The sequence below is a fragment of the Scyliorhinus canicula genome, chromosome 3 (assembly GCF_902713615.1).
Source record: "Scyliorhinus canicula chromosome 3, sScyCan1.1, whole genome shotgun sequence".
Classification (NCBI taxonomy): domain Eukaryota; kingdom Metazoa; phylum Chordata; class Chondrichthyes; order Carcharhiniformes; family Scyliorhinidae; genus Scyliorhinus; species Scyliorhinus canicula.
Window position 1 is genome coordinate 135,002,254 of NC_052148.1, and position 23,929 is coordinate 135,026,182.

General features: G+C 43.4%; 1 protein-coding gene across 3 annotated transcripts in view; it reads right to left on the bottom strand.

The window, feature by feature from the left end:
* Positions 1–2,059: 2,059 nt before the first annotated feature.
* wdr19 (WD repeat domain 19) overlaps positions 2,060–23,929 on the bottom strand; it is a 215,643-nt gene continuing 193,773 nt past the window's right edge. For all 3 annotated transcript variants that reach the window (XM_038791401.1, XM_038791400.1, XM_038791402.1), the window contains exons 31-37: positions 23,073–23,197; positions 20,694–20,775; positions 10,986–11,136; positions 6,721–6,844; positions 5,472–5,548; positions 5,182–5,323; positions 2,060–2,202 (exon numbers count right to left, since the gene is read on the bottom strand). In XM_038791401.1, the coding sequence (XP_038647329.1) occupies positions 5,215–5,323; positions 5,472–5,548; positions 6,721–6,844; positions 10,986–11,136; positions 20,694–20,775; positions 23,073–23,197 (668 nt within the window). In that variant the 3' untranslated portion in view covers positions 2,060–2,202; positions 5,182–5,214. The remainder of the gene's footprint in view (positions 2,203–5,181; positions 5,324–5,471; positions 5,549–6,720; positions 6,845–10,985; positions 11,137–20,693; positions 20,776–23,072; positions 23,198–23,929) is intronic.

Here is a 23,929-nt window from a genome sequence, read left to right on the forward strand (position 1 = left end):
CAGTCCACCTATTTTTTTCATCCCTAAAAGATATAACCTCTCTTCTGGTTCTCAATCTTTTTTGCCTTTCTAAAATATACAAAGCAGAGCTGTGCACTATACACTTGTGGTCTAACCAAGTTTAACGTAACATTTTTCTGCTTTTTAATTCTATCTATCTTGAAAAATGAATGCCAATGTTTTTTTAATGGCTTTATTATTCTGCATCACTTCTTTTAGTGATTTGTGTATCTGCATCCTCGATCCCTCGACTCCATTTAGATACCCCCAGGAATATGCGGTTTCCTTATTCTTCCTCCCAAAATCTACCACCTCACACTTTTTAGTTCTTTTGCTAATTACACCATTTTAAAAGTTTATCAATGCCATACCATATTTCATCACAATCTGTTTTAATTACACCTCTTAATTTGATGTCTGCAAATTTTGAAATCCTACTTCTGATTCCTGAATGGTGAATAGTGGTCCCAGGACCCAATCCTTGTGGATTGTGTATCAAGTTGCACCTTTTTCCAGATTGAGTAACTATCGTTAACCCCAGCTGTTTTTCTTCTTGTCGAAAGCTTTGACAAAGAGTCACCGAGACTCCAAAGTTAGCTCCATTCTCTCTCCACAGATGCTGTCAGACCTGCTGAGATTTTCTAGCATTTTGTTTCAGAATCTAGCATCTGCAGTAATTTACTTTTTTCTTAATATTACTGTATTACCCTTTTGCTTCAAAAATTAATTAAGGTTGGTCAAACGCGGCCTTTCCTTTTGAAATCTGTGCTGATTACTCTTGATATTTTCAGTCTCTTGAGGGTTTGCTATTACACCTTTGAGTAAGGTTATCTTTCTGACCACCTGAAGTTAACCTAATTGGTCTCTAGTTCTCTGGATTTGTTGATTCTCATTTTTTAAATATAGGAAACAATTAGAGATATCTCACCTGTAACAGTGCATCTGATAAGTTTTTAAGTGTGTTTGCAATACATCTGGACCCACGGATTTTACCCTCAGTTTATCAAGCTACCTCCAATCTTTCCTAAATGTTTTAAAATCCTTTTTTATCTCTTTGAATGTCATGCTCACCTTGTTAGCATCCCTACCAAAGCAATTGATAGGGAGTTGCAAGCTAATAGATAAAGTAGACAGAAAGGCATTTATTGGAGAGTATTTTAACACTGATCTTATAAAGAGGAGTGGTTAGCAAGGATTCATTCACTTTTATAGTCAGGTCTGCAAGTTACTCCCCCACATGGTAATGAAGCTTCTATTAAGCTAAGATTGATGCACTCCTTAAAAGGACATGTAATTCAGATTTTCAATTTTGAAAGCAAGATTAATGTAATTTTGAGCCTGAGTTATCATGCAGTGGTTGTTCCAAATAATTTTTTTTTTTATAAATGTTTTTTATTGGGTTTTGAACAAAGTATATTTACTGTTATGTACACCGAATAAGATCGATCTATATATAAGAGAGGGGCACACACAAACATACCAAAAAGTAATAATAAAAAAAAAAAATAACGAAACTGGTCAGGTATTATATACCAGCTCAACAGCAGCAACTCTGTACAATTTTCAATGTCATTTACAACAGCATCGCATCTGTTTGTGGGGGGTGGGGAGACTGGAGAGGTAGATATATATTTGGGTGCCGGAGAAACAATTACAGAGGGCAATACTCGAATGGGTCTGGTGTTGGTATTATCACTTGCTTCTCCCGGATGGATTTCGCTGCCATCTTACGCTCACTTTCGCTTCAGCCGTTCGTCCTGTCTTTCACCTGGATTCTCCTTGTTCTCTGTTCCTGTAGATGCCAGGTTTGTTATTGTTTCCCGTGCCCTCCTTGTGGCTATTATTCCCCCCCAATCCCTGGTTCTCTATTGTTCCCTGTCTCTTCACTCTCTCTCTCTCTTCTCTTCTCCCCCCCCCCCCCCCCCCCCCCCCCCCAAGTATAATTCATGAATATTGTTAGAGACAGTGCATTGGTGAAAATTGAACTAGCTCTGTATTGTAATGTTCAAATAAGCAATTTACTGTCAATGCAGAAATTATTTTAGAAACACCAGGCTCATTCAACAATTAATGTAATAAATTTAATTTGCATTTTTATTTACAATTTGACCATAAACTTAAAGTAATGGTTTGTTTGGAATGTAGTCATGCACAAACGCGCTGCTCCCGGGGCTTTTAAACAATGGATGTAAAATGTTGAATCTGTAAAACAAATCACAAAACATTAACGGTGTACTGGGGCTGTAAAACGGCAGAATGGATCTTTGGCCTCATCAAATCTTACCGTTTTCATTTCCTTTGCATTAGCACCACCCACATAGAAGATAATCAAATACAATGTGATACATTACAACAGCAGGCTGTATACATCTGAAATTCACGTGCAGTTGAATTTACTGGGTGACTTTCCAGTTAATTGCTGATAATTACACAGTCAATAGTTGATCAGGTTGTAACTGTCTTAATGGGAACATCAAGATCAAAGTATTGTTGAACTAGATTTTTCCCCTTTACAGTTCAAAATTAATTCACGATGACGCCCACTGGTTAGTGAGTCTGCCACATGTGAAGCGTTTTAGACCAAGTGTTAATTGATCTGGCTGTCAGATGCTTAGCGGTGAGTGTTACCCTCCGCTGAAGCTGCCTGGGAACCATCAAATGGACATGAGAACAAAATTGTATTCAGTTGCTTCACATTGCTCAATATGAACAAGTTCTTACTAGAAGGCATTGCAGGGATTGGGAGCAGATTACTGCTCTATAAATGAAGACTTGTGTATGACCGAAAATAATTACAAATGCTGTAAACAACTCTTTGAAAAATGTACAGCTGAAATAAAACATGTATAGTAAACTAGGTACAGAGGAAATCAAATAAATGATTGGAATCTTTTCTCAAAATAATAACGTTTCAAGTTGATATTATTTAAAACTATATGTAAAATCAGACACCAACTAAGTTGCTGTGTGTTATAGCAGGATAACAGAAAAAACTTGATTTGGAAGGTATCATTATTTTATTCCGTTTCTAATTTTGGGCACTGAACATTTGAGTTGAGACCATCTATTATGAAGTATAGCTGAGTGCATCTGCTGCACTCTAACCATATATATGAATGTTTTCCAGCAAGTATTACTGAATAGTGAGCAATACTTATATGTAAATAAACATATAGCCATAGAAATTTGGCTTATAAGTGGTGTCAATGGGACACTTAATATTCAAGGAGGATATAAAATATTCAGAAAAGAGAGATGGGATGGTTGTACTGATTGGGGTAGTCACTGCAATGTTGGAAAGAGGGAGAATGTCCTTTAAAGTTTAAAAAAATATATACAATCTTTAACACTGCAGTGAAGTTACTGTGAAAAGCCCGTAGTTGCCACATTCAGGTGCCTATTTGGGTACACGGGGTGAAATTCTCCCCTACCCGGCAGGGCGGAGTGGCGCCAACCACTCCGGCGTCGGGCCTCCCCAAAGGTGTGGAATTCTCCGCACTGATCCTGCCGGCACAGAGGTGGCTCAAACCACGGCGGCGGGAGAGGCCTCAGCGGCGGGACTTCGGCTCATCGGGGCCGGAGAATAACGGCAGCACAGAAACCCGTAGCCTCCCGCTGGCCCCCGCCATTCTCCGAGGCGGGCGGCGGGATTGGCGGCACGCCGACTCTTTGCGGGTGGGAGAATTCTGGACATGGTGGGGGCGGGATTTTCGGCGGTCCCGGGCGATTCTCCTACCCTGCTGGTGGTCGGAGAATTTCGCCCACGGAGAGAGAATTTAGAATGTCTAAACTACCTAACAGCATTTCTTTCGGGCATCGTGGCCCACACAGACAGTGACCCAAGCTGGGAATCGTGCTAACCACTGTGCTACCGTTCTGCCCCCGAACAATTAATTTAAGTTAAAATGACAACACTGCAATTCCCCCCCCCCCACCCAAATATTGAACTAAACCACTGACGGTGACTATAAAAATAGAAATTAATGGCTGCTATCATAGGTAAAACCCTTCTACAGACCCTCCTAATGGTGTTACTGGATGACTAGGTTAACCTCCTCAACCAGAACTCTGGGCTATTCACGAGGCAAATGCGGCGACATCTGCCTGCACCACCAGTGAGTGCAATAGCCTGAAAAGGGCCACCAGTGGACATGGTTCCAGAATGGCATTGTATCTCTGGCTCACTAAATTGGGACAAGACCAGAACATTGAGTGTGGTTAGCTGGCCCCCAAGAACAACGTTTGCACCTGTCCTCCGCCCCAGAGAAAAAAAAGCTCATCCTCATCTTGGTTAGATGAGCCCTATACACCAACTTGACTGGGATCAGACTAAGCCAAGCACAAGAGGATGTGGATTTGTCGAGGTGAAGAGCCTCTCCACGCTACATCATCCAGAATAGTAGTGAATTCTCCCTCCCATTTCCCCTTTACCTCATTTGTAGATCCGACCATATATGCTCTAATACCCCCCTCCCCACAACTTGCAAAAAAAAGACAAAATTCTCTTCAATGGGCAGGAGGGTGGTGTTAAGGGAAAAATCCGTGCCTAAGAAATCTGAAAGTATCTAAATAGATTAGAACCAAGGAATTGAAATTTCTGACAGGTCCTTAAAGCTCAGGAGCACATTCAGCTTAATAGTCTGGATCCTGCCTGCCAAGGACAGGAAGTTTTTCCCCACTTCATAAATCAGATTTGACCCCATTAACCAGACTAGTTTAATTTAATTCATGAAGTAAGGCCCAATTATGGGCCAGCCGGATTCCCAGATAACGAAAGTTAGATCTGACAGGACAAAAAGTTAACATCCCCAAATAGGCTCCCCTCCCCAGGGAGTTAACCGGGAAATTAAACTTCGACCCAGAGAAGGAGCACTGATTGTGGCCAATCCACCTAACCTGCACATTTTTGGACTAATTGCCAGAATATATACTGAAAGGCATTTTCTTTTAACTAGCTACCATTACTTGGTTTATTCTCTCATTTGTTTTCTTGATCATTTAGCTGGGAGTGTTTTAGATTCAAGTTTGTGTGAAAACTTTGGCTTGCATTAACCAGAGCTTCTAAACACAATACTATTAAACTTTCAGTACCTGATGGTAATACTGTCCTTATTTGGGGAAAGATGAATGCAATGAATTACTTACTCGCCGCATACACAAGTGTATTTTAAAATCTTGTACCTTATGCATTGCACCTCCATTCGACATTTCGCACTAATCAGCCTCATCTGTAAGTAGGTATGGTGTTGGGTCAACAATTGACAGCTGCTCCACACTCAGTTTTTCTGAGCACATGGGACAAGCTTTCTCTGTAGTTAGTAGACTATTAAAGATACCAAAAAATGTAATTTAGTCATGCATGCATTTTTGTTCTTCCTAATGTTAGAAGTAAACTGTACCTCAAACTAAATTGCTGGCCTTACAACTTATGAAATGCAGGAGAAAATTATTTTTGAATGCTTTCTACTTACACTTTGAATTCTGAGTACAAACCAGGAAAATCACAGTGGGGGCAAACTGTCCAGTCGTCCTTCACCATGTGACGGCCCTGGTGAAACAAATTCCAGATGTGCACTTTGCTATTTTGTACCGAACACTGATATACATGAGCTAGTTATAAATTTATATTCTTTATACAATTTAATGCTAATGCTTCATGGAAATAAACAGTCCGTTATAACAAATATTTTTTTCCCTTGAATATTGCTTCATAGGAAAATACTGGCCGGATCTAGTTGTTCACGTGGCACCTGCCAGTCCCGGTGATGGCTCACCCCTGCCACCGGTTTCCCAGTGGCGAGGGGTGACAAAGGTGGGACCAGAAGATCCCACTGCCACAAAACACACAGCAAGTTGCTCAGTAAATCCTGCCCCCTGCATTTATTTAAAAGCTCGAGGCTTAGGCACAAATAAGCAGTTCTGTGTAGCAGTCTAGCCAGCTCAAGACAAAAATCTGTATATATCTCTATTTTAATTTGAAAAAAAATTCTGGATATCTCCGGCTATATTTTTCAAGTAAACAGTAAAACAAGGCTGAAAAATTAACAACAGTTGGGGCATTTCTCCAATTAGTGTTGGGTTGTGTTTCAGCTATCCATGCAGGCACGTGCGCAAATTGTACACTTAACAGATTCCTCTGCTTCTGTTCAGTAGATTAAAATGTATAATGTATATCATGAAACCACAATTTGGCAGAATTATAATAAATTATAAATCTGACTCCTACAATCCTGAGCACAATAGCTTGCAGCCTTTCAGCTGCTCCAGCTTGGAAGGCAACAAGGAGGCCGAGTTATAACAGATGAAGCATTTAATATGCCTGATTTCAGAATGTAGATTGGTGGATGTGGGAGCAGGGTTTCTGGATATGTCTGCACGGAAGATGAGATAAAGGGAAAGTGATCAATAACTGCTGTAAAAAGATGATGAAGAAAATGCTTTTAAGATAACAGGAATTTACAGAATAAATAACAGCAGTTTGAAGAATTATCTAGGGACAGGAGAAGGTATCTTACTGAAATCAATTTCTACTTTAATATTGAACTTGCATGAAAACCAGCAAGTTTCTGAAGCCATGAATGTTCACCCGTAACACTCTACTGCCCATCATTAATACTGAAGATACATCACCTAACAGACAAACATTTCATTTTAATTTGGAAAGCAATTTTGAATTTTGCCCTCTATTACAGAATGGTGCAGTTATTTTTTGATACTCACAGTAACAATACAGTAAGGCAGGTTGTTTTTGCAACCTGAACAGAGCAGCTCACATTCTGGCAACTGAAAAGCACAGTATGGACATGATGAGGTAAACTCTTCCACCTCTGACTGGTCCGGACGCCTGGTAGAAATCATCAATAAATCTTTCATTGCAAACTTCTACAATATTCTGATAAACCAAAGTTCCTTTCTTTTTTGCCCCCTACCACCTTCCAGAAGGCTTCTTTCTCCCCTACTATATCCCCATCCACCTTCCTCTACAATCCCTCAGTCCCATTCAAAGTCTCTCATCATAAATCCACTGGAGATCAGATAGATAGATATATTACCCAATGCACTCATTAGAAGTTCTTTGGTGTTACAGAAAATCATGTTTTGAGAGAAGCAAAACAACATTCATGTACAATGCACTCTATCTTCATGTATTTCCAAGTTTCAGTAACATTTGGGTGTGGTGTATTTGCAATGGTCAAATAGACCAGAGCAGCAAGCAAATGCTTGAAACAGGCAGAAACCTACAGATATAATAATGTGGAAATCGTGTATTTACAGTCCTTTATACTGGGTATATGCCATTTAAAATTTTTTTTTTTTTTTTTTTTTAAAAAGAGTACCCAATTCATTTTTTCCAATTAAAGGCCAATTTAGCGTGGTCAATCCACCTACCCTGCACATCTTTGGGTTGTGGGGGTGAAACTCACGCAAACATAGGGAGAATGTGCAAACTCCATACAGACAGTGACCCAGAGCTGGGATCGAACCTGGGACCGTGGCGCCATAAGGCAGCAGTGCTGCCCGGGTATATGCCATTTTTAAGTATTGTCCAAAAATTGGCAGCTAAGCACTAAGCTGTATAAAGGTCAGTAAGAAGATTCACATCCCAACATTTGACAATCACATAATTTTCCACTCGTACTACGAGCACATTTATTAAACCTTTTCCACCTGGATCTGTGAATAACTATACAAACAGTCTGATCCAGAAAATATGAGCACTACTAAATAGCATGACCTTAATGGAGGTCCTGATGTTGTGTCTACCCCCTCGGGCAAGTATAAATATTTAACTGACAATCTTAGAAGTGAGTAGGGGTGTGAGGTTTACTTGGAGCTCTGGTTCATGTTTCTCCTTCAACCAAAATCACTAAGAACAGATTATCTGATCATTTACCTATTTCTGTTTTTGAGCCCTTGCGTGAAAGCTGTTCATTTTTATTACATGACTACCCTTTACACTTGAAAATACTTTGTTCATTGTGATGCTTATTGGGATTTCCTGGGATTTGCACTATAAATGCAAATTAATCTCTTCTATTCAACTGGATTAGCACCACCATGTCAACATTTAGAACAAATTTACAGCAACAGACAAAAACTAGTTGCAAAGTATTAATTTGCTGCTACGATGTAGATAAGAACACTTGGGGTCAATTACTTAAAAAAAAAATTTGTATTGGTATTTTCCAGTTTTTACAGAGTAACAGCTAAGTCTATGGTGTATCTGGTATTTACATATAAATGCATTTCTTATTTACAGAAATGTTTACATGTGGTCCCCCTGTTTGCCTTCCCCCTCCCTTCCCCCCTGTTGGTGGTCTAGCTATCCCTCTTAGTGCTGACTTCTGCCCTGGGCGTCACATACCATGCTCTGCTCCTTTCTGTTGCGGTTTTTAGTTGTTGTCTTTGAGACCCCTCATCTCCTCCCTTTTGCCCCTTGTTTTGTTCTGTGATTCCCTTGGGTTCCCTCCTCTCCCCTGCCCCCTCTGCTCCTTTCCATTGTGTGCGCCTTATTTGTTTTCCTCTATCCCTCTTCCCTCCACCCCTCTTCTCTTCCTCGTCACAATTTGTCTCAAACAGGTCTTGGAACAGGCTGACGAATGACCCCCACGCTTTGTGGAAGCCCTCGTCTGACTCTCGGAGGGTGTATTTAATCTCCAGGAAATTCCGACAGGTCTGTCTGACACATTCTGCAGCTGTGGGTGGTGCTGCTGATCGCCCGCCGAGCAGGATTCTCCGGCATGCGATTAAGGAAGCAAAAGCCAGGGCTTCAGCCCTCTTTCCCATTTGTAGTTCTGGAAAGTCCGATACCCCGAAGACTGCACTCTCGGGCACGGCTTCCCCCTCATCCCCACCACCTTTGACATCACCTCGAAGGAGGATGTCCAGAACCCAGCAAGTCTGGGGCAGGCCCACAACATGTGGGTGTGGTTGGCCGGGCTTCTCTGGCACGGTTCAAATTTATCCTTCCCCTCCGGGAAGAACCCGCTCATTCGGGTTCTGGTCAGGTGAGCTCTGTGCACCACTATGAACTGCATTACAGGTCAAAATGGATTTTTAAAATGTCTAATTGTTATTATGTAAACCTAGTCCTTCAAAGTGGTTATAATTGTTGTTTGTTTAGGATTCACAATTCCCACAAATATGAGTTAGCTTGTCAGTTTCGGGGTGAAACATTTTGGGTTAAACATCCCCTGGCACCTATTTTTGGGTGTGTGGGCCTTAATCTGCCTATGCCTTTTCCTGTTGAGGCAAAATTTACATTGCCTCCTCATTTGCATGATTTGTGCAGCCCAGTGTTACTCAAGCTGTTGGTTTGCTGCATGCTCAACAGGGGTCCTGATATGGTGTGAGCAAGCATGTATTCCACCTCACCTCCACCTCTTAAAGACAGTCTGGCCCTCTTAAGTGAACATGAGGAGGAATGCCATGTTTCCACAGGGAGGTCAATTCTCAGGGTCTAGCCTCAAAGAGCCGGCACAGTGCCAGAAGAAAGAACAACCTCAGAACCGTGGTCCAGGTCAGTGAATGCACCTTTGCAGGCTCTCATATTCCCATTCTGCCACTAGGCTTTTATGCTGCTCAATGCACTACATCCTCATCATTCATCAAGCAGGAGATCCCAGACTCAACTAAAAGTTACTCCACCTCATCCGCACATACCTTTCAATGCCAGTCACATCCACCATTTGTTGTCTCCAGACAATCAGCTAAGACAGTGTATACCATCCAAACACAGTGGAACACATTCACATGTGTTCTGCCCTCTCTCTTATTGGACAATGTTGCCCAATATTAGAAGGGAGCAAAGCAGAAACGACATTGGTTAGGCTTTATCCCAAGTCCGACAGAGGAAATGGTGCTGCACAAGTTGGGCCCGACTACAACAGAGCCCATAGCAACCAGAGTTGCCAAGAGCATTCATGGTAATATATTAGTGCTTTGTGCCCCTTCTCAATTGCCACCTCACCCTCATCGTGATATAGAACATGAAGTGCAAGCTGCAGTTGGTGTGGCAATTACCTCCTGATTTACACTCCACAGGAACCTTGCCCCCCCCCCCCCCCAAACAACTTTTGATTTTATATTCTCAGAAATTCCAGATCTACTACCTGGCTGGCTATAGCAGTCCCAGGAGGAAGAGACCAGAGCAGTGCCAGATATCAGAAAGAAGCATGTTACTTGATCTGGCACTTCCTGCCACTAGCTCATATACTGTACTGGCACTGCACAAATTTTTGATGCTAGGATAGAGTTGGGATCTCATGAGGCTTCCAGTGCACTCATGGTACTCGTGCATTAGCGTCAATCCCAACTTGGGACACTGACCCGTAAGTGCCCCGCACCATTTTCGACCTTTGGGCCTTCTGTATCAATATCGGTGGAACCCAATTTCGGAAACTGGTTTGTTGATAGTGTATTGTTTAACAGAATAGAGATCTAAACTGATGTTTTGAAATTTCTTTATATTCACTTCCGAGTATGCTGATACTGAAGCTAACTGCAATACGTCCAAGATCAGTAATGCAGGAAAGACCAGGTGCCAAGTAGCATCGTATTTGTCTACATAGTCCAGTATAACACAGTGATGCTTGTCATCCTTTGGCTATATGTGATTGTTTAAGCTGAAGTTCTAAACAAGGTGCATTATACCAAAGACTGCTAGTTAACACAAGATGATGCACCATAAACAGGGCAGCACAGAGGCACAGTAGTTAGCACTGCTGCCTCACGGCACCGAGGTCCCAGGTTCGATCCCGGCTCTGGGTCACTGTCCATGCGGAGTTTGCACATTCTCCCCGTGTTTGAGAGGGTTTCGCCCCCACAACCCAACGACGTGCAGGGTAGGTGAATTGGCCACACTAAATTGCCCCTTAATTGGAAAAAATGTATTGGGTAATCTAAATTTATGAAAAAAAAGATGCACTATAAATACCTGAGAATGTTAAAAAATGTTCAAAGTGACATGTGAAGCTGATGCTTACCTAACCATAGCTTCTATCTTCTTCTTGTACTTAACATCAATATTGTTTCGGTACTCTGGTCTCATCAGCATAGCAGCAAAGCTAAAGGCAGAGCTCTTCAACCCTGCTCGGTGACATTCAATTACTGTTGATGTCAGAATGGGCACAATATCTGGCAAAAAATGCAAAATGAGCAATGAACAAAGGCAACAACTGAAGCTTTTATAGTTGCTTTGTGATTAGGGTGATGCTAATTTGTATTTGTGTCAAAATCAGAAACCACCAACAAATAGAATGAATGGCAAATATCTTCGACAGCAGTTAGTGGTTTCAATTTTAATCCAGTATTAAGTAGTTAAGAGTATTCATATTAAAGTTGACCTTGAAATCAAATTGGTAAAATTATTACAAAAGGATAATTAATAATACAGAAATTTCATGCAATCTCAGCTGAATTGTGAAGAACATTACTTAACACCTGCTTCTCCCAGATTATTGTGGCTGCGTTCGTGGGAGGAGCGATGGTGTATCTATGACCAACTGGTCATTACCTATTAGCTATAGCGCTGTGGGTAACCCTCGCGGCTCTGAGTGAGTAGGTTATTGGTTCAAGTCCTACTTCAGAGACTCGAGTGCAAAAATCTAGGATGTCATGCCAGTGTAATACTGAGGGAATGCTGCACTGTTGGAGGTGGCATCTCAGATGAGACATTAAACTGAGACTTGTTTTACTTTCTAGGATGGATGGTAAAAGGTAAAAGGTCCCATGATGTTATTTTGAGGAGCAGGAGAATTATCCTTGTGTCCTGACCATTATTTATCTCTCAATCAACATCACAAAAAACAGATTATTATAAATCGCAAACTGTTTGCGGCAGCTCGCTGTGCTCAAATTGACATCCACATTTTCAACATGATAAAAATGACTACACGTCAAAAGTTATTAATTGGCTGTAAAGTATCTTGGGAAGTTTGGAAATATGAAAGACATTAGAGAAATGTAAGTTTTTCTTTTTTGTATGGTTGCAAGATGCCAAAACAACAGAAAGAATGAAAAATTAGTTGTTCTCCCATTTTAATTGGCATTTTGGAGTCTGCTGACTCTAAGCATCTGCCCATGTGGCCACTTAAAGTCCAGGGTATGTATTCTAATACCACATGAAAGGACAAAAGATGATACATGAAAATAACATTTTAATTCATGGTTTAAAGATATTGAGGAGTGTATTATTCCTTAAGATATATTTCCGGATATATATTAATGATCTAGATCTTGGTATACAGGGTACAAATTTCAAAGTTTGCGGATGATACAAAACTTGGAAGTATTGTAAACTGTGAGGATGATGGTGTAAGACTTCAAAAGGATAGAGTGGGCAGATGTGTGACAGATGAAGTTCAATGCGGAGAAATGTGAGGTGATGCATTTTGATAAGAATAACATGGCGAGACAATATAAAATAAAGAGTAAATTTCTTAAGGGGGTGCAGGAACAGGGGGACTTGGTTTTTATTTCCATAGATCACTGAAAGTGGTATGACAGGTGGGGAGAGCAGTTAATAAAGCATCTTGCATCTTGGGCTTTATTTGATATTTGAAAGAGATGTTCAAAGTCATGAGGAGACTGTACAGAATAGATAAAGAGAAAGTGTTCCCATTTCTAAGAGGATGAAGAACAAGAGGACACAGAATTAAAGTCTTCTGCAAAAGAAGCAAATTTGATGTGAGAAAAAACTTTTTCACACAAGTGGTTTGGGGTTGGAATATACTGCCTTAGAAATGTGGTGGAGGCAGGTTCATTTGTGGCATTCAAGAGGACATTAGATGATTAGTTGAATAGAAGCAATGTGCAGGGATATGGGGAAAAGGCAGAGCAATGACACTAAGTCATATGCTCATTTAGAGAGCAGGTGTAGACACAATAGACTGAATGGCCACCTCTACGCCGTACAAATTCTGTGATGTACTTAATAAAAAGTGCAAGTTGCATAAAGTGCTTAAACTCTCTGAAGCAGTTTGTTTGAGGTTATACATTTTGAGCTACATATAGTTAATGCAAATAGCAAACAAAGCACCTTATCATTGATGGCATAAAATGTGTTTCACAGGATTGTCATCCTGCCCTGAAGAAATACGTGAGACAAGGTAACATGCAGTGAAATATTAATCCAAATTTGAGTAATTCCACAGTGTTTACTTTAGAGAGTGTCAAAATGTACCATGCTGAAAATATTGACTATTAGAAAAACAACTGAGCCTTGGAATTCAGCAGGGGTTCGCCCGATCTGCCATCTTAACTACATTAGAATCCTAGAGAAATGATGTAAATATCTGAAATAAGCCTTTCTTGCTGTTCCTAGAGTCATAAAGGCCTTGAACAAGCCTTTAGTCATAGTGTCCACCTGCTGCTTTAACATTAGGGAGCAAGTAGCTAGGAAGATCTGTTTACGGTCACCTTTCCCTAATTCCTGGGTGTGAGATCCTATTTTGGCAAAAGGAGGGGGTTGGCGTTCATATCCACCGTCACCTCCGACGTGTCTTTCAGCATGGTTCCCCTGTCTCGTGTGACCACACACACTGGCATTCCCTGATCACATAGAAAGGATGATGTCGAGGGGAAGTGCTTTCAACTATTTTTTTGCTGCAAAGGCCAGGGTCACCTGCTTGATTTTGGAGACAGCAACCACAGCTACACATTGTTTGTTTTTGTGTTATAAATCTAGAGTACCCAATTATTATTTTCCAATTAAGGGGCAATTTAGCATGGCTAATTCACCTACCCTGCACATCTTTTGGACTGTGGGGGTGAGACCCACGCAGACACAGAAAGAATGTGCAAACTCCACACAGACAGTGACCTGGGGCCGGGATTGAACCTGGGTCCTCGGCGCCGTGAGGCAGCAGTGCTAACCACTGTGCTGCCCCTCAAGTACACATTGTTGATTGACTTGTGCCTGAAGATATTTGTTTTTAGCTACATTTGGGGAATGGTCTGCTTCCCATGTGAGACAAGACATTGTTGCTGAATTAAGTATCTTGCATTTTCTTTTTTTTAAACAGACAATTGTAGAGGTATTTTTGGCATTGTAAACAGTAACAATATGCATTAGTGGGCATATACCAATTACAAAAAACATAGTGCAAATAACAGTACCACTCTCGCAAATAGACCCGCCTATTCTTCCCCCCTACTCTACACTATTCTACCCCCCCCCCGCTGACGATTAGTTCCCCGCGAAGAAGTCGATGAATGCTTGCCACCTCCGGGCGAACCCCGATAGTGATCCCCTTAAGGCGAACTTGATTTTTTCCAAGCCGAGAAAGCTTGCCATGTCCGACAGCCATACTTCGGTCTTTGGGGCTTTGAGTCCCTCCAGGCCAACAGTATTCGTCGCCGGGCTATCAGGGAAGCAAAGGCCACAACGTCGGCCTCTATCCCCTCCTGTACTCCCGGGTCCTCCGACACCCCAAAAATCGCCACCTCTGGACTCATCACCACCCTTGTTTTCAGTACCCGGGATATGACGTCCGCAAATCCCTGCCAGTATCCCCTGAGTTTTGGGCACGCCCAGAACATGTGGACATGGTTCGCTGGTCCTCCCCCACATCTAGCACACTTGTCATCCAGCCCAAAGAATTTGCTCATCCGGGCCACCATCATGTGGGCCCGGTGAACCACCTTGAACTGAATCAGACCGAGCCTGGCACATGTTGCGGTTCCATTTACCCTCCTCAGAGCGTCTGCCCATACGCCTCCCACCAAGCTCCTCCTCCCACTTAAGTTTCAGTTCCTCGGTCCCTGTGTCCTCCGCTCCCATAAGCTCCTTATAAATATCTGAGACTCTCCCCTCTCCTACCTCAGCCCTGGAAATTACCCTGTCCTGGATGCCCCGTGGTGGAAGGCGTGGAAAGGACGGGACCTGTCTACTGCCCTAGGATTTCCATAATCCCGTCCATCCCTGCCGCTGGATCTGACACATACAAAAGCAGGTCGTCCGCATAGAGCGAGACCTTGTGTTCTTTCACCCCCCTGTCCATCCCCTTGCGGCTCTCAGAGCAATTGCCAGCGGTTCTATGGCCAACGCAAACAGCAGTGGAGAGAGGGGGCATCCCTGTCTTGTCCCACGGTGTAGTCTAAAATACTTAGATGTCGTCCTGTTCGTCCTTACACTAGCCTCCGGGGCCTGATATAGCAGTTTAACTCAGTCCACAAAGCCCCCTCCAAACCCAAACCATCCCAGCACCTCCCATAAATAGTCCCACTCCACCCGGTCAAAAGCCTTTTCGGCATCCATTGCCACCACTACCTCCACCTCTCTGCCCTCCGGGACCATCATAATCACATTGAGTAGCGGTCTTAGATTGGCTACCAGCTGCCTGCCCTTAACAAACCCCGTTTGGTCCTCCACAATCACATCCGGTACGCTGTCTTCGATTCTGGACGCCAGGATCTTGGCCAGCAGTTTAGCGTCTACATTAATCAGGGAGATTGGCCTATAGGACCCACAGACCTCCGGATCCTTATCCCGTTTTAATATCAGCGAGATGGTGGCTTGCAACATCGTCGGGGGTAACACCCCATTGTCCCTCGCCTCGTTAAACACCCTAACCAGCACCGGCCCCAGTATACCCGCAAACGTTTTGTAGAACTCCACTGGATACCCATCCGGCCCCGGGGCTTTACCCGACTGCATGGCTTTCAGGCCCCCCCATTACTTCTTCAGCTCTAATCGGGGCCCCCAGCCCCTCTACCATCCCCCTGTCCACCTTTGGGAAGGTCAGCCCATCTAAGAAGCGCCTCATCCCCTCCGGCCCCGTGGGGGGTTCCGAGGTATACAGCTTACTGTAAAAGTCCCTGAATACCCTGTTCGGTCCTGCCGGGTCTCCCACCCGGTTCCCTGCCCTGTCCACTACCGTCCCTATCTCCCTGGCCGCCTCCCTCTTCCTAAGTTGCTGCGCAAGCATTCTTCTGGCTTTCTCCCCATACTCATACACCGCGCCCTTGGCCTTTCTGAGTTGCTCTACGGCCTTCCCAGTGGATAGCGCTCCCAGCTCCACCTGCAGTCTCCGTCGTTCCCCAAGTAGCTCTGCCCTCGGGGAGTCTGCATATTCCCTATCCGTCCGTGTCATCTCCTGCACCAGTCTGTCCATCTCTGCCCTATCCGTTCTGTCCCCTCTCACCACCGCCTTCAGCGCCTCCCAGAGCACCGCTGCTGAGACTTCCCCTGTATCGTTGACCTGCAGGTAGTCCTGCATGCATTTCCCTACTCTCTCACACACCCTCTCCTCTGCCAACAATCCCACCTCTAACCTCCATTGTGGGCGCTGATAACTTTCTTTGCAGACCAGCAGGTCGACCTAATGTGGAGCATGGTCCGAAATAGTGATCGCCGAGTATTCAGTATCCCTCACCCCCTCCAAAAAGTCCCTACTCATAATAAAGAAGTCCATACAAGAATAAACCTTGTGAACGTGTGAATTGAACGAGAACTCCTTCCCCGTCGGCCGGCTGATTCTCCAGGGGTCTACCCCCCCCCCCCCCCATTTGTTCCATGAACCCTCTCAGTTCCCTTGCCATTGCCGGGACCCTGCCCGTTCCGGAGCACGACCGGTCTAGGTCGGGGTCAAGGACTGTATTAAAGTCCCCACCCATAATCAACTTGTGCAAATCCAAGTCGGGGATTTTCCCCAGCAGCCTTTTGATGAAGTCTACATCATCCCAGTTTGGAGCGTAGACATTCACTAGAACCACCTTCACCCCCCTCAAGCTTGCCCCGGACCATAAGAAATCTACCACTCCCATCCACAACTGTACTGTCCACCTCAAACTTAACCCGTTTGTTAATCATGATCGTGACCCCTCTAGTCTTAGCATCCAGTCCCGAATGGAAGACCTGGCTAACCCAGCCCTTCTGTAATCTAATCTGGTCCCCCACTTTCAAATGTGTCTCCTGCAGTAACATTACATCCGCCTTCAGAGCCCGTAAGTGCGCAAACACACGTGTCCTCTTCACCGGCCAGTTTAATCCTCTAACATTCCAGGTGATCAGCCTGGTTGGAGGGCACCCTGCCCCCCCCCCCCCCCCCCCCCCCCACACACACACTATGCCGATCAGCCATCCCCCTTCTTGGGCCCACCCCCTGCCCATGTGCCGCGCCTCCCCTGGTCCGCCTCTTGGCAGCTCCCACCCCCGACCTCTTCCCTGTAACCTGGTTCAGTTCCCTCCCTCTTCAGCAGATCATCCACCCCCCGGTGGCTGCCTCGCCTGCACTCTGTGTGCCCTGTCCAGCTCCAACGGATGCGGGAAGAAATCATCCCCCACCAGCTTCTGCAGCATGTCTGCCACATATGCCATGGCATCCGCTCCCTCGGCCCCCTCCGGGAGCCCAATGATTCTCAGAATCTGCCGGCGAGACCTGCTGTCCAGGTCCTCCAGCTTGTCCATCAGCCTTGCTTGCTGCTCCTTCAACTTACTAATTTCCACGTCTGCTACCGTTTGGAAATCCGCCTGCTCTTCCACTGTCTTCTCCAGTGCCTGGACCTTCTTATCCTGAGCATCCAGCCTCTGGTCAAGTCGCTCCACCGCTTTCTGGAGCGGTTCCAAATTATCCAGCTTCAGTGCTGCGAAGCTCTCTTTCATGACCTGCAGCATGTTGTCCAGTGCTGCCTGCTCCGTTCTTTCCGTGGTCCATTCATCGGCCATCTTTCCTCCCACTTGAGCTTCCACACCACCTTTGTTCAGCCCCTTATTCGCCCCTTAAGTCCATACAACTCTGTATGGATTCAGATCTAGAGTGCTATTGCTTTTCACTCCAGCGCTCAAAAGTTCAAAAAAGTCAGGGAAAAGGGTCTTAAAGTCATTCCGGAGCGAGAGCCACCAAATGTGCGACTTACTCCCTCATAGCCGCCACCGGAAGTCGTATCTTGCATTTTCTAACTCTTTACTTAATCTGGTATTTTGTATTTGTAACTCCATATTTTATTTGTGTTTGGTCTAGTTTTCCCCCCTTGTATAATGCGCTCCATCATGGTGCCTCCTGTTCACAGATTAACTGATTGTACAGGACAGCACTGCTTTCCTGCCAACCATCACTTTCTTCTTGCAATTTATCGACCCATTCGCATAATTAATTCATTCCGCCACAACCGGTCGACAGCAAACGCTATCTCCCTGGCCCTACACTCATCCCTAGAGCATCTCGACAACAAGGACTCCTACATCAGACTCCTATTTATGGACTACAGTTCTGCCTTCAACACCATAATCCTAGCCAAGCTCATATCAAAATTCCTAAACCTAGGACTTGGCTCCTCCCTCTGCAACTGGATCCTCTACCTTCAGACCCACAGACCACAATCAGTAATAATAACCAACACCTCCTCCAAGATAGCCCTCAATACTGCGCACTTAGCCTCCTCTGTACTCCCTATATACAATGGAAAGATTTAGCTCCAACTCCATCTACAAGTCTGCTGATGATAGGACTGGAGGGAGATAGAGAACCTAGTGGAGTGGTGTAACAACAATCTCTCCCTCAATGTTAGCAAAACTAAAGAGCTGGTCATTGACTTCAGAAAGCAAAGTATTGTACACACCCCTGTCCGCATCCACAGGGCCGAGGTTGACAGCTTCAAATTCCTAGGTGTGCACATCAACAATCTGTCCTGGTCCACCCATGTTGGCGCTACAACCAAGAAACACAACATCACCTATACTTTCTCAGTAAACTGAGGAAATTTGGCATGTCCACATTGACTCTTACCAACTTTTACAGATACACCATAGAAAGCATCCTATCTGGCTGCATCACAGCCTGGTATGGCAACTGCTCGGCCCAAGACTGCAAGAAACTACAGAGAGTCGTGAACACAGCCCAGTCCATCACACAAACCCGCCTCCCATCCACTGACTCTATCTACACCTCCCTTTGCTTTGGAAAAACAGGCAGCATAATCAAAGACCCCTCCCACCTGGCTTATTCACTCTTCCAACCTCTTCCATCGGGCAGGAGATACGGTCTGAGAACACGCACAAACAGATTCAAAAACAGCTTCTTCCCCGCTATTACCAGACTCCTAAATGACCCTCTTATGGACTGATTTGATCTCTTCACACATCTCTACCGAGTAGTATGCTTCACCCGATGCCTGTGTCTATGTATTTACATTATGTATTTTATGTTTGCCCTATGTACTTTCTTTTCATGTACAGAATGATCTGTCTGAACTGTACGCAGAACAATACTTTTCATTGTACCTCGGTACATGTGACAATAAAATAAAACAAATCCAATCCATTCCCTGAATTCATTATAGTTTTTATTCAGCTGTAAAGTACACATATGCACCATAGCGACCTTATTCTGAACATTCTTTATTCCTTTCTGAACTTCCTTAGAAAGCCCATCAAAAATACACTCGTAATCACTGCCATAATCTTCTACAGCTGCCAGGATATCGCTCACTCCCGGGCACCTGTTTTTTCAGTCAGATTCTCTATCAGTTTCCCCTGGCATATGATAATGCCCTTGTGAACTCCTGGCTTCACTAAATAACTACTACACATGCATTTAACTGCAATCTAAGACTGTTGCTTCTCAAGCCAATGATACCTCGATCGCTATGAATCCACTCCTGACACCAGTTTGTAAGATTTAGGCTTTATGAATCACAGATTACCTAAGATGGGTGAAGTGACTTCAAGGTAGTTTATTAAGAAGCAACAATTTAAATATGATGCAACATCAAATTAGACAAGAAAAGTATACGACCAGTGAGAGTGATTCACTGATCCCAGAGAACGAATGGATGGCTGGCACAGAGTGTGTTAATCTCAGTGGTATATGATGGCAGTATTCTGTTCTGTAGCTGAAATGTTACCGCTTCCCTGGTCTTCCTTGCTCGTTCCTGTTCCATCTTCCATTGGAAGAAGGCAGTTGTCTGACCAGGACTGCCCCCTATCTCCGAGCACTTGTCAATATACTTTATTTCTAGGAGCTAGTAGTTTATCCTATGACAATTCCCCTGTTTGAACCTTTCTAATCAATACAATACATGTACGCAAGATGTCAGGATGAATATCCTATCCATTACTTTAGCTCCAGGTCACATTTTAGTTTATGTCATGCTGAGGGTCATTTGCAAGCCCTTACTAGACACTTGTATAGATGAAAATGACACACTCTTAGTAATGCAATAATAATAATCTGTATTGTCACAAGTTGGCTTACATTAACACTGCAATGAAGTTACTGTAAAAATCCCCTGGTCGCCATATTCCGGCGCCTGTTCAGGTACACAGAGGGCAAATTCAGAATGTCCATTTCACCTAATAGCACATCTTTTGGGACTAATGGGAGGAAACCGGAGCACCTGGAGGAAACCCACGCAGACACAGGAAGAACGTGCAGACTCTGCACAGACAGTGACCCAAGCCGGGAATCGAACCTGGGACCTTGGCGCTGTGAAGCAACAGTGCTAACCACTGTGTTACCGTGCCACCCATGTCAACATGGAAGCTTGAACCAATTTTTAGAGACTGTCGCGTTTTTCCAGAGAGAGGAAAAGAAGTTTCCCTACCAAAGTATACCTTCCAATAGGTCCCATCTCTTACAATAAAATATCAACTGTTCGCAATAATGAAATTGGATTGGATTTTTGTGAAGAACTATAAACCATGGCATTCAACTGTCTTGTTGGTAATCACAATTTTCACACAAGCTACTTACGAGATGGAAACTTGCTTATGTTGTTTGCAACTCGGATGAGCATCCTTGCTCCTTTCATGTGGTCTCCACGTTTAACATGAGTCTACAAAGAGAAAATAACTCTTCAATTAATAAAATAGGAGCAAAACAACACATCTGCATAGCACCTTCATGAAACATCCTAAGGTGCTTCGTACGAGCTTTATAAAATAAAGTGTGAGCTACATAAGGATATATTACGTCAGATGACCAAAGAGGTAGGTTTAAGGTGTCTTAAAGAGGGGAATGCAAGGAAGAGAGGCGGAAAGGTAGGGTATTCCAGAGCTTAGGGCATAGGCAACTGAAACCATGGCCACCATGGAGGAGTGATTAAAATTTGGGATGCTCAAGGGGCCAAATTTAGTTGAGTACAGATGTCTCAGAGAATTGTGGGGCTGAAGGAGATCATGGAGATGGGAGCAAGTGCACAGAAGTAATTGAAATCAAGATTAGAATTTTAAAATAAAGATGTTGTCTCGCCGGGTGCTAATGTAAGTCACTGAGCACAGAGCTGCTGGGGAATGGTCGTTGCAAGTGAAAGCACGAGCAGCAAAGCTTTGGATGACCTCAAGTTTACAGAGGGTAGATTGTGGGAGACCAGCCAGGAGTGCACTGGAACAGTCAATGATGGCCCAAATAGAAGGTCAGACGTTCATCTCAGGGTCAAACATGGCACTAAATTTACAAACAGGCTGGCTTATGCTCAAACTGTTGCAAGGGACAAGGATAGAGTTGTCAGCTGGAGTGGGGGCCTAAAATAACGGCTTGTCTCCCAATATTCAATGAGAGGAATTTTCTGCCAAACCTGTAAGAGATGTCGGATAAACAGTCTGATAATTTAGCAACGGTCGAGGAGTCAAGAGAAATGGTGGTGAGGCAGAACTGTGTGCCATCAGTATGCACGCGAAAACTAACACTGCCTTCACATGATATTGTTGAGGGGCGGCAAGTAGATGAGAACTTGGAGGAGATCAAGGTTAGATCCTGGGGGGATAGTATGTAGGATTAGGAAGAGAAGCCTTTGCAAGTGATTCTCTGACCATGATTAGATTAATAGTAAGGGAACATGGTGGTAACAGTCCTACCCAGATGGACGACAGTGGAGAGGCAATGGTGGAGGATGGTGTTGTCAATTGCATCAAAGGCTGCACACAAGTTGAGAAGGATGAAGAAGGAAAGTTTATCTTTGTCACAGTTACGTCAAAGTCACAAATGACATCCTGTAAGAATAATTTCAGTACTGTTGCAAGGGTGGAAACCTTATTGTAGGGTTTCAAACGTGGAATTCCTGGAAAGATGTGAACAGATTTGGGAGGCAACAACATGTTGGAAAGGAAAGGGTGGTTGGTGATGGGCAGTAGTTTGCAAGGACAGTAGGTTCAAGACTTATTTTTTTGAGGAGAGGGGCGATGACAGCAGATTTAAAGGAGAGAAGGACAACATCTGAAGGGAGAAAATGGTTTAAAATGTTTGCTAAGGTGAGGAGAAGTTGAGGAATCAATATGATCAGGGGAACAGGGCATGGGTTCTCAAGGACAGTATGAGCTCAGGGAGGGTATGAGGGCGGATGGGAGAGAAACTAGAGAAAGTTGTGAGTTCAGGGCTAGAGCAGGAGGGATGGGGTGAGAGCTTTAAAAGAAGTTTAACTGGGTAGGCTAGTGGAAGGGAGAGGTGGTGAACGCACTGATTGGATTGTCTCAACCTCAGTGACAAAGTCCATTAACTCCTTGAATTTGTAAGTTTAAATAATTCCTGCTAATTGTTTAATTCTACTAATGCGTTCCCTGAAATAGGACAACCACCTTCTATGCTGTGGACCATTTTTCTAATAACCTGTTCATATCCTCAAATGAATATCTAACTAACCTGTTCAAATCGTGCCCACTAAGGTGGACAAAAGGTTGATTTGTTCAAGAATTTTCCTTCTCTCTCGTTGAGGAAATACATAAAGAATTCCACCACCCCAATTCAGATGAGGGATTCAGTAGGGTTGTTGGTATAAAATTGATGGTATAGGATAAACCAGCAATTCTTCATCTTCTTTCTTCACATGACCATTGACTTTGATATGTGGCATATTTTGAAGTTATGGTAAATCATGAATTTTCTATTTGCACATAAAGTGCAGCAGGAGAACTACCATCTTAACAATTGGCACCATTTTCCCATTGATAGCTCATAAAAACCCTTTATATTCAGAGTGGTGCACTTACATGAAGACAATGGAACACACTAATTGAGTTGACTGTTAAAACACTTGAATATTTCAAACTACCAATGCCCAGAAATCATGTAGTACTGTGCTCACCAGGCACTAAAACATCCATCCTTTAGAATACATGAGTGGTTTTAGTTTCCTACCTTCACTAGAATGTAGCTGTGTAGAATCATGAGGTTTGTTATCATTTCAGAGGGAATTTTGATTTTCTGTGCTTTGAGCTCTGTATACATACTAAATAGCACATCATGTGCATTCCTGTAGTTTCCTGAAACAAAACAAAAGTTGCAGTAAATCTCACTGCAGTCTCAATTTCTGCCACATACATTGAATTTTTCAGTTTACCTTTTGGCAATTAGAATATAACCTGTTGGGCTATTAATCTGACAGACATCAAGTTCTCTGTGGATTTAGGGTTATTGGATTTTAAAAAAAATTGAGTTTCTCGGACTGGTCACTTACAATCAGATTATTTGCAGATGAATTTTCAGTAGGCAAGATTGAAACACAAAATCAGCAAATGCTTGAAATTGCATTCCTCAATAATTCCTCAAAGACTTTCACTGGTAGAGAACAGACAATTATTCCCCTTCTGCAAAGCATTTCTCCATCTTTAGTCAGAAGAATTTCCACTGGACGCTGACGAAAGCAACTCAACTGTCCGGTCTGACGGTTTAATCTTTTCATACAGGGAATCAAAGCTGTCACATTATGTGGATTCACTTCACTGTGAATGCATGTCAACCAAAATCCTTTTGGCAATTTAGTGAATTATATGACATAGTCTTCTCACTTGATAGATCTTGCAAGAGCAATTCTCTAAAAATTAAATCCCATTGTGCAGCTAATATTCATTCATCCTGAAATAGTTGCAAACTGTGTGGGCACGATTTTAAAACAATATATGTATTATTCAGAGAGTTTACTATCCCAGATTACTTTGTGTACCACTTTCAATGTCAGTTCATAGGTGGTGTTGGGAACAAAAGTATAGGGAGAA